This window comes from Danio rerio, chromosome 4 (genome assembly GCF_052040795.2).
Source record: "Danio rerio strain M-AB ecotype USA chromosome 4, GRCz13ab, whole genome shotgun sequence".
Classification (NCBI taxonomy): Eukaryota; Metazoa; Chordata; class Actinopteri; order Cypriniformes; family Danionidae; genus Danio; species Danio rerio.
This window is the reverse complement of record NC_141024.2, coordinates 9,565,474-9,580,782: the sequence shown is the minus strand read 5'-3', so window position 1 is coordinate 9,580,782 and position 15,309 is coordinate 9,565,474. Positions and strand designations below refer to the sequence as shown.

Genomic DNA, 15,309 nt, shown 5'->3' with positions numbered 1-15,309 from the left:
CATGGACGTATGGATGGAAAGATGGATGGCTGGATGGTTGGATAATTAGACGAATAGATGGAGAGATGGACAGATGGATGGACATAGATGGACAGATGGATGGCTGGATTGACATATAAATGGAAAGATCGATAGCTGGATGGATAGAGGTATAGATAAAAGGATTGATAGCTGGATGGATAAACGTATAGATGGAAGGATCGGTGGCAGGGTGAATAGACTTATAGATGGAAAGATTAATGGATGGATGGACAGATATATAGATGGAAGGATGGATCTGGATGAATAGATCTACAGATGGAAGGATCAATGGCTGGATGGATAGATGTATAGAAGGAAAGATCGGTGGCAGGGTGAATAGACGTATAGATGGAAAGATGGATGGCTGGATGGATAGACATAGATGGAAGGATGGATGGCTGGATGGATAAACCTATGTATGAATAGGTGGATGGCTGAATAAATAGACGTATAGATGAAAGGATGGATGGCTGGATGGACAGATGTATAGATGGAAGGACCGATGGCTGGATGGATAGATGTATGGATTGAAGAATCGATGGCTGGATGGATGGATAGACGTATAGATTGAAGGACTGAAGGCTGGATGGATGGAATGATAGATGTTTAGATGGCTGGCTGGCTGGGTGGATGGATGGATAGACAAAGATAGACAGATAGATGGACAGATGAATGGCTAGATGGATTAACAGAGACGTACAGATGTATGGCTGGATGTTTAGTCATAGATGGCTGGATAGATGGATGGATAGATGGATGTTTAAACTTATATAGAGACAGATGAATGCTAGATGGATGAATGTAAGGATTGATAGACATAAATGGACAGATAGATGGCTGGATAGATAGACATATAGATAGACAGATGGGTGGCTAGATGGATAGACAAAGACAAATGGACGGATGGATTAACAGATACACAAATGGATGGCTGGATGGATAGACATATAGATGGCTGGATGTATGTGATGGATTAATTGTGTGCCTTGTCCAAACAAGTCAAAACGCTATCAAATTATTCAGAATATTTTGGAATAATTTCCACCACAGACAACACTTTTTTCCTGTAATAAAACAAGTAAAGCTTGATTACCTATGTCAAAATCAATAAAGGATGTGCATGTGTAAAATTAAATGACTCCTTATGAACACAAACTGATAAATAGCCTCAAACGTAAATGTCACCTGAACTTACAACTTCAATCGTGCACCCTTTCCAAACAAATCCCTGTTTCAATCATTTTTTTGATATCATTTCCACTATAGACGGAAAGTTGAATCACTATGTAGTGGGAAAATCAATCGTGTGATGTGTGTATTTTCAAGCAAGAGTTTAATTTCTAAAGGTCTATGGTTCTGAAAGTTCAAACGTGGCTATATTCACCACATGTATGGAGCAGTGCTGAAGGTTACCTGAGCCACAGAAGGTGCGGCAGGGATAGTAGCAACCCTTGGCCTCATCTGGAACCTCGCCGGGGGTGCTGTGAAAGTGCAGGTAGGTGGATATCCTGCTGGACTGGATGGCCACCAGATTTCCTCCAATACCTACAAAACAACATTACCCATTAGAAAAATACACACTGAGAATAGAAGCATAATAATATACAATGTTCTCCACCATTATTGGCAGTGAAACAAGGCAGTAAATAAAATCTTTGTCATTTACCTTTCAATCTTTGGCTCAAAATATGAACATAAACCTGAAGACATTTGAGTTTATTTCTAGATGACAATAGAGGCTTTTAACTCAAAACCCATTTTCAAACAATTTCTGGTGATGAGTTTTAGATTTGGAGACTTTCTGAGCCTAAGAACGTCTGCAATTCTCCAGTTGTGATTCATGGAGATTTTGCTTTTAACCTTTTAGCATTCCTGTAAAATTAGCTTAAATGCCTAAAAAATGCATACCCAAAGCGAATTGCGTGCTATTTCTGAACCATTTTTAGTATATGCATGGTTTTGGTCTCTTTTGAAAGGTGACACCCTGAGGTTTATTTACCCTTGAGGTTTATACTGAGGTTTACCCTGAGGTCAGAATCACTGTAAATGTTATTAGCATTGATTAATTAAACTTATTAGTATCTTAAAATGTAACTTAAAATTTGTATCTTAACTAATGCCTGCATTATTAAGAGGTATTAGTTTGAAAAGACAATTGGATCAAAGCTTGAAACCTTACCGAGCCAAATTTTCTATTTTGACAACAGTCCTTTAGACAATTTGTGTTTTATACATGTTTATCCAAGTGAATGTCTAGGTGCTCCCCAAAAAAAGGACACTTGGAGACTCCAAATAATCCCTTTTGACCATTGACACATAAAAGGCTGTAATTTTTAAATGCTTTATTGTACAGTCATATTGTTGAGCTCTAATGAAAGGTTACACTTACAGCTATTCTATCCCTGATTGATATTCACTGTCAATACTTGTTGACACATAGTAATTGAAGGAAAGTTAAATAACTTAAACTCTGTACAAAACTTACTATATATACAGCTCGTCTGGAAAGTATTCACACTTTACTTTTCTACTTTTTTTAATGTTAAAGCCTTATTTCTAAATGGATTAAATTCATTTTTTTTCTCAACATTCAACACACAATACCCCATAATGACGATGTGAAAAAAAAGATTTTTTGAAATTATTGCTATTTTATTTAAGCTAAAAAACCTGATTTAGATTAATAATTTCAATAGGATGCTTTTCAAAACTATATTTGGGCATAAACATTAGATTAGTCAGTACTGAAGCCAAATCTGGAGCTAATCTAACAAAATAACTTATGATAATGGACCAACATTAGTACAACCAAATTTACATGTTAGGGAAAAATATTAAATCATTTAAAAATAGACAGATGTCCTATTCCACAATGCTTCACAACGCTTGTTAATTAATTATTTTCCAGATGATTTCAGCATTTCCCAATATCCTCTTCCTAATTTGTGGGGCTTAAATTGTCTTAAAATGTTCAGAGTGTGCCAATACAGGTGCACGGCACTGTAAAATTGCATCAAAACCAAAAAGGGAAAAGAATTGTGTCTGTTCTCAACACATTAGGGCTTACAAACCTGCGAGTTCTGCAGAGAAAATGCTTTTTAATCCACGAACACAGACTTAATTTTTTTTCACTGTCAGACTGGCAGCCATGAGTCACTAACTCTGCTTTTGTCCCCCGCCTCTTTATCTTTCTTTCTTCCTTTCTCTCACACACACTCTAACACACACAGCCCTTCCTCTCTCCCTCCCTCTCTCTCTCTCCAGAGGAAAGCAGAGCGCTGTCCAGAGCCGCAGTAATGATATGTCACGCCCAGCAGTTCTGGAAGAAGACAAGCGAGACAAGAAAGAGGAGAGACAGAGGACAGAACAGAACGGACAACACAGACAATGACTCAACGTACGCGTTCTCTCCTCTTTTCACATCTGGCTTGTCAGTCGGATGAAATGAAACATATGCTTTAACATACAGAATTGAATTGAAAAGAGTAGGAAATTTACTAAACAAAATAAAGTCAAACAGGACATGACAGTATACAGTACAATGGAATTAAACAGAATAGAACAGAACAAAAAAACAGAATAGAATAGAACAGATTACAATAGAATAGAATAGAATAGAATAGAATAGAATAGAATAGAATAGAATAGAATCGAATAGAATAGAATAGAATAGAATAGAATAGAATAGAATAGACAACACGATGTCAAATGAGTATGGAGAAATTAAAGGACCCCGACATGCAATAGAAAAACAAAAAATATTATTCTGACTTGATAAAATTTGATAAAACAGAGGCAAATTTAGCAGTTCAGCATAAAATGAACATTTTCTATTTACAATACCAAAGAATTTTTGTTGAAACTGTGATCTTTGACAATTTATATAATGCAATTCAACAGCTACAAGCACTTTGAGAGTAAAAACCAAACAACAACAAAATGTATACCCATAGCTCTTGACGATACACTACCTGACAAAAGTCTTGTCACCAATCCAAGTTTTGGGAACAACAAATAATAAACTGACTTCTAGTTGATCATTTGGTATCAGAAGTGGCTAATATGAAATATACTATATATACAATGTCTATATACACCATAACAAAATGAAATATGATCATGCCTTGATTTGTAACTATTTGATTAGGAGGTCTGGCTTTGCTTAGACAAAAGTCTTGTCACTTAACAGAAATAATGTCTAGTATAGAATATAAAGTCATGGTGCAGTGGAAAAAAAAATAAATATTGTGTATGATTCTATGAGCTTGGAGGACTGCATCCATACCTCTCTGCATGACTCAAATAACTTATTAATGAAGTCATCTGGAATGGCAAATAAAGCATTCTTGCAGGACTCCAAGAGTTAATCAAGATTTTTTTGGATTCATCTTCAATGCCTCCTTCATCTTACCCCAGACAGGCTTAATAATGTTCATATATCTGGTGACCGGGCGGGCCAATCCTGGAGCACCTTCTTTGCTTTCAGGAACTTTAATGTGGAGGCTGAAGTATGAGAAGGAGCGCTATCCTGCTGAGGAATTTGCCCTTTCCTGTGGTTTGTAATGTAATGGGCAGCACAAATGTCTTAATACCTCAGGCTGTTAATGTTGCCACCCACTCTGCAGATCTCTCGCACACCCCCAAACCAAATGTAACCCCAAACCATGATTTTTCCCCTCACCAAACTTGACTGATTTCTGTGAGAATCTTGGGGCTACGCAAGTTCCAGTAGTCTTCTGCAGTATTTGTGATGATTGGGATGTAGTTAAACAGATGATTCATCAGAAAAATCAACCTTCTGACACTCTCCCAAATGATCAACTAGTAGTCAAGTTATTATTTTGTTGCTCTTACAACTGGGATCGACAACAAGACTTTTGAAAAAGTATAATAAGAATCTGAGTATAATTTATGCTATTATTATTGTCTCTTTAATCCACAGCTTCAGCGAACACAATGGACCTCAATGTATTGTGATGAGACATGTATTAATTCAGTTTTGCTTATTTATGGTTTTTGACTCTGTAAGTGCTGCCTTACGCTTTATAAATCACCAAGGAAGGATTACTATTTGAGCTAAAAACCTTCTTTAATGTTGAACTGAAGAACAAAATAACCAGTGTCTCGGATGTCATGTTATGTCACTTTAACTTATTTTACTAAGTTAGTCAGATTTTTTACATTTTGTTTTTTTTTGTTTTGTTATTGTAACATCACATTATTAGTCAGTTTAATTAATGTAAACTTAAATTACTAGTAAAATTAATTTGACTTAATTTAGGGCAGCCACAAAGTTTTCACAGCGTGTCAATCAGAAAATGAACAGCAAACTTTCAATTTTAGGTGCACAATCCCTTTAAATTTGATAAAGCAAATTAAACAGAACCAAAAAAGAAACAGAAGAAACACACAAAACAGAAGGGAAAGATAACAGAGACATTTTAGAGAAAGAAAACACTGTCAAAACCATAAACTGTTGGGGATTTGGGAATTGCTTTAGAAAGTGGTTTACACACACTCACACGTACGTGCTGAAATGTTTCTTCTGGCTCAGATATTTTGAGAATAGTAAAGACTTGTGGAAATTATTAAAATATTACATCTTCAGTCAACAGCCAATCAGGAAATCAGTACTCTGAACAGTAATAAGACAGCAAACCTACTTCGCATATACAGAAGGGCATTCATGCCCACAATAGCAATAATATTTCCCATCGTTAAAGAGCAGACCTGAGGGAGAACGATTATCTTTTAGCACAGTTCAGGCTTCTGCGTAATTAGTCCCAATAAGGCCATGTTTATGTTTAATTCAGAGGTTACCATTAAGTCAGGCTGTGCCACTTCCCTGTGGCAGTGCTGGAGAGATGCCATCTGCATGGAGGAGTGTCTGGGCAAACGTCTGCAATTTAGATTAGCTGGCCAGGTCTAAAATCTCTTTGTTTTTTTCCATAAACAAGCAACAGTATTTTGGATACGGGCTATAGGGGCATGAGAAAAAAAACAAAAAGTGCATGGGAATTTTTCAACCTTCCCAGGAGCATAGAAGTGCAAGTAATCTGATGCCTGGTTTAGCTTTCCCTGCCAATAGGAAATGGAGATGATAGGCAACCTCGTTTCTGTCCAAGCACCGGGATTAACACATATGAATGCTTTAATCTGGGTCACAGAGCTGATGAGAATTTGGCTGGGTGTGCAGCAGGGTTCGAGTATGGGTCTAGTTGGTTTTTGCAGAGCTCGAATGTGCAGAACTACATAATTTCAATATGTTTTAAGGGAATTCAGTGCAATTATTAGACTCCTTCAGGTTCATTTGACCCTGATTGGATATTGGATTTTCTTAAGACAGAATTTTATGTTCAAAAACAGAGTTTACAACAGGAAAAATAAGTTTTGAACAGGTTACCATTTTTCTCAGAAAACATATTTCTAAAGTTTCTGTTGACTTGAAATTTTTACTGGATGTTGGTAACAACCAAAGCAATCCATATTTGTAAAAAAAAATCTAATTAGTTTACAACTGAAGTTAGGTGTTATAAAATGACATAACACAGGGAAAAAGTATTGAACACATGAAGAAAGGGAGGTGTAGAAAGGGACTGAAAGCCCAGACAACAGCTGAAATTTCTCAGTAGGTCTTCAGAAAACCTCTGCCCTTCCTGAGTGTAAATGAATATTAGCTGCTTCAGCCCAACATCTACATTAGCAGGATGATGAAGATGAATCCAGGGAGAACATTTCAGCAAGACAATGATCCAAAACACAGCCAAGGAAACTCTCAAATACTTTCAAAGAAAGAAAATCAAGCTGTAGAATGGCCCAGCCAATCACCTGATTTGAATCCAATAAAAAAATACAAATTAAAGGTCTGATTTGATAGACGAGACCCACAGAACCATCAAGATTTTACACTCTGATGAAGTCTGTGAAAAACTCACACCTAATGGAATGCGTGTGGCTTCATTCTCTGTATGAGAAGACACCATCACCAAAACAGCCTCTTATATAAAGTATTAAATACATTTCAGTAGTTTAGCACTTTCTCCTTGTGCCATTCTATTGTTATTACACATCACTGATTTTTCAGATTTTTTTGTTTTGTTTTATTTTTATGTTGGCATTGTTTGGGTTTTTACAAGTCAACAGCTCCTTTAGAAATATTATTCCCAGGAAGAAAAAAAAACATGATGTGTTCAATACTCATTTCCCTTGCTGTAGATGTAGCACATAATCCTTACAAAATGTGCAACAGAACTTAAAATTAAGAAGAAAAGGCAAGAAAAAATTAAATGAGATTAAATTTAACAGTGGAAAACTCTTGACTTATTTAATTATAGCTGCCAAAATTGTATAGGAGTATGCATTTTATTACACTGAAAGTCTTCTAAACCACCTCCCCTGTCTCATGGTTGGAAAATTTGACGTTTTTTTCTATATATTGAAAAAATGCAGTTACATTAACAGCTTCCACTGAATAATTTTATAAAAACTAGGTTCCCCTAATTCATTTAGTCAAGAATACAACACATCGCTTTACAGATTTTTTATATATTATTTTATATTATATTATTACCAATATCTTTGTATTGGTGTGTGTGTGTGTGTGTGTGTGTGTGTGTGTGTGTGTGTGTGTGTGTGTGTGTGTGTGTGTGTGTGTGTGTGTGTGTGTGTGTGTGTGTGTGTGTGTGTTTTTTTATCTTATTCTCCTCCTTGGGGGTAGGGATTGGATGGGGGACTGATGTTTTTGAACGTTCTTGTTTACCTTTGGTTTTTTTTTTTTTTTAAATGTGTAGGTCACACTTTATTTTAATGATCCATTTGTTGAATTTAATGGTATTGTTTGAGTTTTTACCAAAATCTGGTTCAATTCCACGTCAACAGCTCCTTAAGAAGTATTACTCCCAGAAAAAAAACATGACCTGTTCGATACTTATTTTCTCCGCTGTATACGTAACACAAAATCCGTACAAAATTTGCAACAGAACTTAAAATAAGGAAGAAAAAACAAAAAAAAATTTGCATGAGATTGAATTTAACAGTGGAAAACTCTCAAAGTATAAAATTATGGCTGCCAAAATCACCTGAGTACGGATTTTATTACATTGGAAGTCTTCTAAACCTCCTCCCACTGTCTCATGGTTGACAGATTTGATGACTTTTCTATATATTGAAAACACCAAGTTTACATTTAGAGATTCCACAGAAAAATTCTATAAAAACTGGGATCATCTACTTACTTTTGTCGTTCTCTTCGCTGATTTATTGGGGTTTTTTTTTTACAAAGATTTCCACCCTTTTTATTAGTGTTTGTCATTTAGATTTTATCTATTTATTCAGTTGCTTTGACAATTCATGTAGATGCTAATGTTGTTGTGTGTGTTTGTTTTATTTTTCTCCTTTTTGTGGATGGGATGGGGGACTGTGTGTTTTTTAATGTTCTTGTTTTCCCTTATTTCAAAGGAATGTATAAATTATTGATATTGTATTTTTTTTTGCATACAAGTAAAATAATTATTTATTTTTTTTATCATGAATGTGCTTGCAGCTAAAGCACAGCACGTAAATAAAAGCACTGCCACTAAAAACAATAAAACATAAAAAAAGATGCAGAAAAAATAGATAAGCCACAGTAAGTGGTTTGTTGGGCACCAATTTAAACCATCGTGAGCCATCTTTAGTAGATAGGAGAGCTCTGACTTTACTCTATTTACGTAAAAAGGAAACCATTTCTCTGAGCCTAAGTGGCACATGTGTGTGTATGTTGCAATCATTGAAAATTACCTTCCCTGACTCACTTCCTGTTGGGCAGACAAACCATATAAGCCTCTGTTAGTCATCCTATCTGACTCTTTCCTCCATTTTCGCTTCAACCTTAAGAATAAAAACCTTTTTAAAATGAACCTTAGATATTCGCCAGCTTCTTTAGCATACATGCACAGCTGTTTGGTGGTCTGGGCGGGAGAGCATAAACATTCTGGAGACAGCGTAAATGTCTCTCATTAGCAGCCTTTAATTAAAAATCGTACGGCTCTTTGTGGAGGTGCCATTGGTCCTGGCTTCTTTTCCGGTTACCACCAGAAACTCAAACTACCGCAATTAATGACTTCACCCCACGGCGCAATCTCATCCAACTCTATTTCAGCTCTATTCCATCCTTTTAGCTTTTGCCTCAAAATGGAAACGTTCATTAAAAAAAAAATCACAAAAGTGCCTATATCTGCCTGGAGGAGGATTCCTGCGTGACTTTAAATGAGGGAGATTATTACAGAGACGTAATAACAGCCTGAGAAGGGATGGAAATATCAGCTGTAAGAGAGGATATGGAGGTGTTGGGGTCTAGAAATTAAGGCTTTAAAAGCTTAAACCTTCCAAGAGACAAATTATGACACTCAAATACAAGTTAGATGTAGGCATAGTTCATCTACAGTACATTATGCGGAATTTATTATGATTAAAATATTGATTAAACGTCAGGAATTATCCATTAGTGCTGACAAGAGCAGTGATTTCTGCAGAGTGTGTTTTAAGTGGATAAACAGCACACGCTTTATAGCCTGTTATTGTATTTAATAACAAATCTATGAGAGCTTATTTACAAAACTGAATTAAAATATCATTCATTCACTGTCCTTTTGCTAAGACCCTTATTTATTAGAGTTCGCCACAGCAGAATGAACCAACAACTATTCCAGAATGTTTTTTTTTTTTTAACGCAAGAGGATGCCCTTCCAGCCACAACCCAGTACTGGGATAAGAATAAATAAAATAGACTATCATGGGATCTATGTCAAATTTGTATCTTTTTTTTTTCAAGTTTATGTCTCAAAATGACATCTTGTGTTGTTAGAATTGCGAGTTTGCTTAAATCTTGTTCTCATACTGTATTTCTGGGTGTACATCTCACATTTTGAAGTCATTACTTTTTATTTAATAATTATTAATACAGCTTCAACATATGGCTGGAGTAGCTCTATTTTGAAACTAGACATTAAATGGAGTGATTTTGTAAGGGTGTAAATCATGTATAAAAAATAAATAAACAAATTGCATGCAAAATAATTATGATAGAGCAGTGCAAAAAGTTAAATAAACAGTATATTTTTACGGTAAGTCAAACAGTATTCAGGTACAAAAACTGTCTAGTCTTCATTGTATTGTTTCAGTAAAATTATTCTTCATTAAAGTTACAAATGTATATATTTTTGTGTCTGAATGCTTTAAACTCTCTTTAAACGCTTGCAAATGATGAAGTTTCACTCTGTTATTGTTATAATTTGCAATGACTCCACATATCTCTTGTATTCTCAATTGTAGTGCTAAACAAGTTTAATCTATTGCTTGTCCTGCAATGTGACAATTGCAAACACATATATTGCGATACCGATGCTGAAATGATATATTGTGCACTGCAGCCTTAATAACCATATTACATCACAACATATAAAGAAGCCTTTGATTTTAATCAAAAGAAGATTGTATTCTTATTTCATGAGTTCATTAACTAACATACATACATTAACTAGCATTATTAAAGAAACCTTACAGAGTAAATTGACCAGTCACAATTACCTTTTTAGCTAAGTATTTAAGAAAACTTCCAAAATAATAATAATAATAATAATAATAATAATAATAATAGTAATAATAATAATAATAATAATTATTATTATTATTATTATTATTATTATAAATAAGTCAATAATAATAATAAATAACAATAATAATAATAACAACAATAATACAATAATAATAGTAATAGTAATAGTAATAATAATAATAATAATAATAATAATAATAATAATAATAATCATCATTTAAATAATAAAACTTATAAATGATAATAACAGTAGTAATAATAATAATAATAATAATTAAAATCAATAATAATAATAATAATAATAATAATAATAATAATAATAATAATAATAATAATAACAATAAAGACAATCTCACCATTGATAACAGGCGTGTAAACCACCATCCCAGCCAGGTTGGGATCAGACACAGTTTTATCCAGGATGAGTCCTCCAATACTAAAATAGCACATATTTTAATGATGTTAAAGCACGGAAGAAAGGTCAACTTTTCTTTTTCAGCATTGAATGTGTGAATCCATGACCAGGTGTGTGTGTGAGCGCATATATCACACCTGCTGATGAACATAGCAGTGATAACTGGCTCCCAGCCGGAGTAGAGCAGCTGACGGCTGGCAGGGTGTTTGGAGGAGATGACCATCCACAGCGGAGTCAGACTGATGAAGAAGGCACACACCAGAAACGACACGTATGGGTGAGAGTCTGGATAAATAGACAAGAGAACAACATCCCAGAGAACGCTGAAGCTTAGCAACACAACATTTAAAGGAGGAACAGTTAAAAGGGTTTGCACTTTCAGCTTATTATTGTAGGATTATAATAACATTCGGCTAATTGACCCCTTAAGTAAATGCTGTAAAAAGTTCCTAAAATAAGCTTTTAAAATATAAATGACAAGTTTAACAATTATCATAAGATGCACTCCTGGGAAATTCCTGCAGCTTTCTTCCTCATCAGGGATGAAAGTTAACAAAAACAAGAAGAAAAAAAAATGTAATCCTTTACTCTCCCTTCACCTGTTCAAAACCTATTTGAGTTTCTTCTGTTGAACACAAAAGAAGATCATTTGAAAAATGTTGGCTGCTGGTACCATTTGACTTCCAAAGTAAATTTTTCCCTACTATGGAAGTCAATAAGTGCAATCTGCATTCTTCAAAATAACTTCTTTTGTGCAAACTCATAAAGGTTTAATGGTACATGAGGAAGAATAAATCAGGTTATTTTCATTAATGGGTGAACTATGCCTTTATTACATGTATCCAACTATTCTTCTTTGTTTATTAAATTCAAAAGTCTGACCAGTAAGATCCTTTTAGTAGAAATGACTGCATCTCCTGACCACACAATAACCCATTTCTGCCATTTTCCATAAACTGAGAGGGGTTGACAGCTGTGACGGCCGGCTGACAGAAAAAAATAACCATGACCGACATCTTGTTGATGTCAGATATCATGTTGTCGGCTGCGGTCAAATGGTACACATCAACTCAACTTGCTTAAAGAATTTGGTTATAATTTACACAAGCGCTGGAATATATTTTGAATATTCATTTAAATCCATTCACAATGATATTGGTGGCATAAATAATTAAATAAAAAAATAACAGTACTGCCAAAAGATTAATCGTGATATATCGCTTACAAAACAAAGGCTATATATATATATATATATATATATATATATATATATATATATATATATATATATATATATATATTTTTTTTTTTTTTAAAGAAAATGTTTATTAATGTTTATAATTTAAATATTTATATCTAAAACAAGGTGTATATATAAATATACATGCAAATACTTTGGTTTTGTAATTTTTTTATACATTTAATACTATACATATACACACTATTTATACAAAGTACACATACATTTATGTATAAACAAACTTTTATTAATTAATCATAATCAATCATTTCACAGCACTAATATAATATAATATAATATAATATAATATAATATAATATAATATAATATAATATAATATAATATAATAATAAATAATACAAATAATTAATATAATTTTCTTTTTCCAGAATTCTTTTAATACATTATGCTGTTACAAAAATAAAGTATTTCTTGGTCTCATGAGTGGCTGCAAACATTTTTATAGTCTCCAATTAAGTCTGATTCATGTGCATTACCTGCCATTTTCAAATCAATTCAAAACTTGTGATCTGATTTATGCGTCATCACTCAAAAACGCGGCGTCTCGATCAGAACTGAAAACCAGATTTTTTCCGCTGTGTGAGAAATGTAGCCATGCTGACTGGCTCTAATTGGATTTAAACAGATTGAGGATGAAAAAAAAAGATCTTCTTAAAAACCGAATCAAATCGGCAGACAGTGATGCCAAAAGAGGTTTCACTCGTTCCTAAATACTGCTCATCACACATTAAACAGCCTAAATCTTTAAATCCCAAACATTGAGGCAACATCTGTGTGACTATATTTAGTGTGAGATGGGCAGCGGTGGCGCTAATGATGGCAGAAGCTTCTCTTCTCAGCCAGGTTGGCATGGCATGGTGGTGCCATTTGCCTTGCCCTCACCTCACTTCACCTCTTTCAGAAAGGGAAACACTAAAAAAGGATTGTGGCACTCTGTCTGGACCAGTTTGAGGTTTATCACAGTGAGTATTCAGCCTCATTAAACCAGCATAATGCTGCTCAGGATGGCCTATTTGTAACTTTAACACTTTTTACAGATATTGTTAAAGATAGTGTGTGAAAGAAGTTGGTTAAGCTTTACCAAGTCAACTTATTTTCTGTAAAATGATTTTAAAAAAAAAAGCAAGCTGAAAATTATATGAGAAAAAGATTAACACAAACTTAAGAAGACATGAAATATGATTTTTAAGGAATCAATTTACCAGTTCTTTTGTTAAAAATTTATCAAATAATTTAAGATTTACCTCAACATTTAACAATATTAAATCATTTAAAATGTCTCTATGATTAACCAGTGTTAGACCGCTGTGTCTCTCTCTCTCATTGTTGTAACAATTGTGAAACCCATTCGTATTGTAAAGTTATAAGCTGAGCACTGTAGGGGCTGAGTACCATGCATTTTGAAGTGTTTTTTTCTTGGTTCAGTTAAGGAGTAAGTGAACTATTTGTCATTTATTTTCGGTATTTCTTTTGATTCAATTAAGTAAGTTATCTTCTGCGTGGTTTATATAATTTTTTGTTTATTATTTTGGCCTTGCTCAGCCCTGAAGCTATTTTTGCACTCCTATTCTTTGTTTTCTGTAAATACAAACTTTTCCCCTTTTTCTCACAATAAAAGAACGTAAAGGTCATTAAAATCATAACCTGCCAACTGCTTATTTATTTATTCTTTCACTTATGCTTCAACCCCAGCGCTTGACATTCGGGCTCATAACACACCAGTAATCCAATCATGTTAAATTATAATACATAAACACAAGATACAAATAATGTAACTCAGACCTGTCAATGATGTACAAGAATAAGAATTATTTAAATATTAACATTTAATATTGCACAATATTGCAATTATTATTATTATTATTACCTTTATTTTACCAGAAAATGTACATTGAGATTAAAAATCTCTTTTGACACACTGAATAGTTCGCTTTTTATGTGTAACGTACATCTTTTTGCATTTTCCTTTTTTTTTTTTTTACATTTATTTATTTATTTGTTTGTTTGTCAATACTGTATTAAAGTTGTGTATGCACCCTATACATACACTTGCTGTGAATTTGTGTGACGATTGAAGACTTTAATGTTTGCAGACAGTTAGCTATGTGTCTTCTGTTAACGCCACGAAAGGGAAAGTGGTGTTGGGGATGTTTGTTTGTATATTTCGTTTTGTTGTTGACTATTTTGTGCAAATGTAAAAAATTTTTTTCATAAATAAAGTATTTAAAAAGAAAAAAATCTCTTTTGAAAGAGCATCCTGGCCAAGATTAGGCAGTATAAATGTCACATGGGCCTAGCAGAAAACGAACAATAAACAATTGAAAGTTAACATGAATCACACATTGACATCATCTACAAGCCTGTGCCTCAATTTCTAAATCATTTATACTCTTTTTTTAAAATATATTAAATAACAATATTATTACACATAACAGATATTAATATACACTCTAATCTATGTACAGTACATTACCAATAACTAAATATGTATAGATTAATATGCATAAAAATAATAAAGAATTATAAATGAGACCTGATAAAAACACAGATATATACTTTCATGACATGAATAAAACTAACCTGTAATATATTTTTAACTATTAGCAAATTTATATATCCTTATCACATTAATAACCATATATTTTATGATCATGACAACACTTTTATTCAGTGTTAGATTATGTGTCTACATTCTGTTTGTTTAAACCACTCCTATAAAATAAGCTGAAATAACACAACGTTATTTCAAGGGGGGGCAACGTAATTGTTTTATGCTCAATCCACTTAATTTGTAAAAACTTAACTCCTTCATATCATCCCTAGATAAATCAATTGTGTTGATCCAGCATTTTTTACAGTGTACGTAAGAGAGACTGTATATGTCTGTGTGGCGAAGACAGTCTTAATGGTCTGTGTGTTTCATGAGAATGTGGATCCGCAGACTCAGAGTGAGGTCATGCACTGTGTCACAACACTCTCATTGTCCTGAGCCAGACTCATTAGCAGAGTGACCCGACC

At 33.7% G+C, this 15,309-nt stretch overlaps 1 protein-coding gene across 3 annotated transcripts in view; it reads right to left on the bottom strand.

Annotated features, from left to right (window-relative positions):
* Positions 1-15,309, bottom strand: part of slc41a2b (solute carrier family 41 member 2b) — a 61,941-nt gene that overhangs the window by 35,101 nt on the left and 11,531 nt on the right. For 2 of the 3 annotated variants that reach the window (XR_015942251.1, XM_087248001.2), the window contains exons 7-9: positions 11,168-11,315; positions 10,972-11,051; positions 1,435-1,566 (exon numbers count right to left, since the gene is read on the bottom strand). Coding sequence is in view for 1 of the 3 variants with exons in the window: in XM_087248001.2 (XP_087104127.2) it covers positions 1,435-1,566; positions 10,972-11,051; positions 11,168-11,315 (360 nt within the window). In the remaining 2 variants the exon portion in view is untranslated. The remainder of the gene's footprint in view (positions 1-1,434; positions 1,567-10,971; positions 11,052-11,167; positions 11,316-15,309) is intronic. The other variant, XR_015482575.2, reaches the window with a different exon arrangement.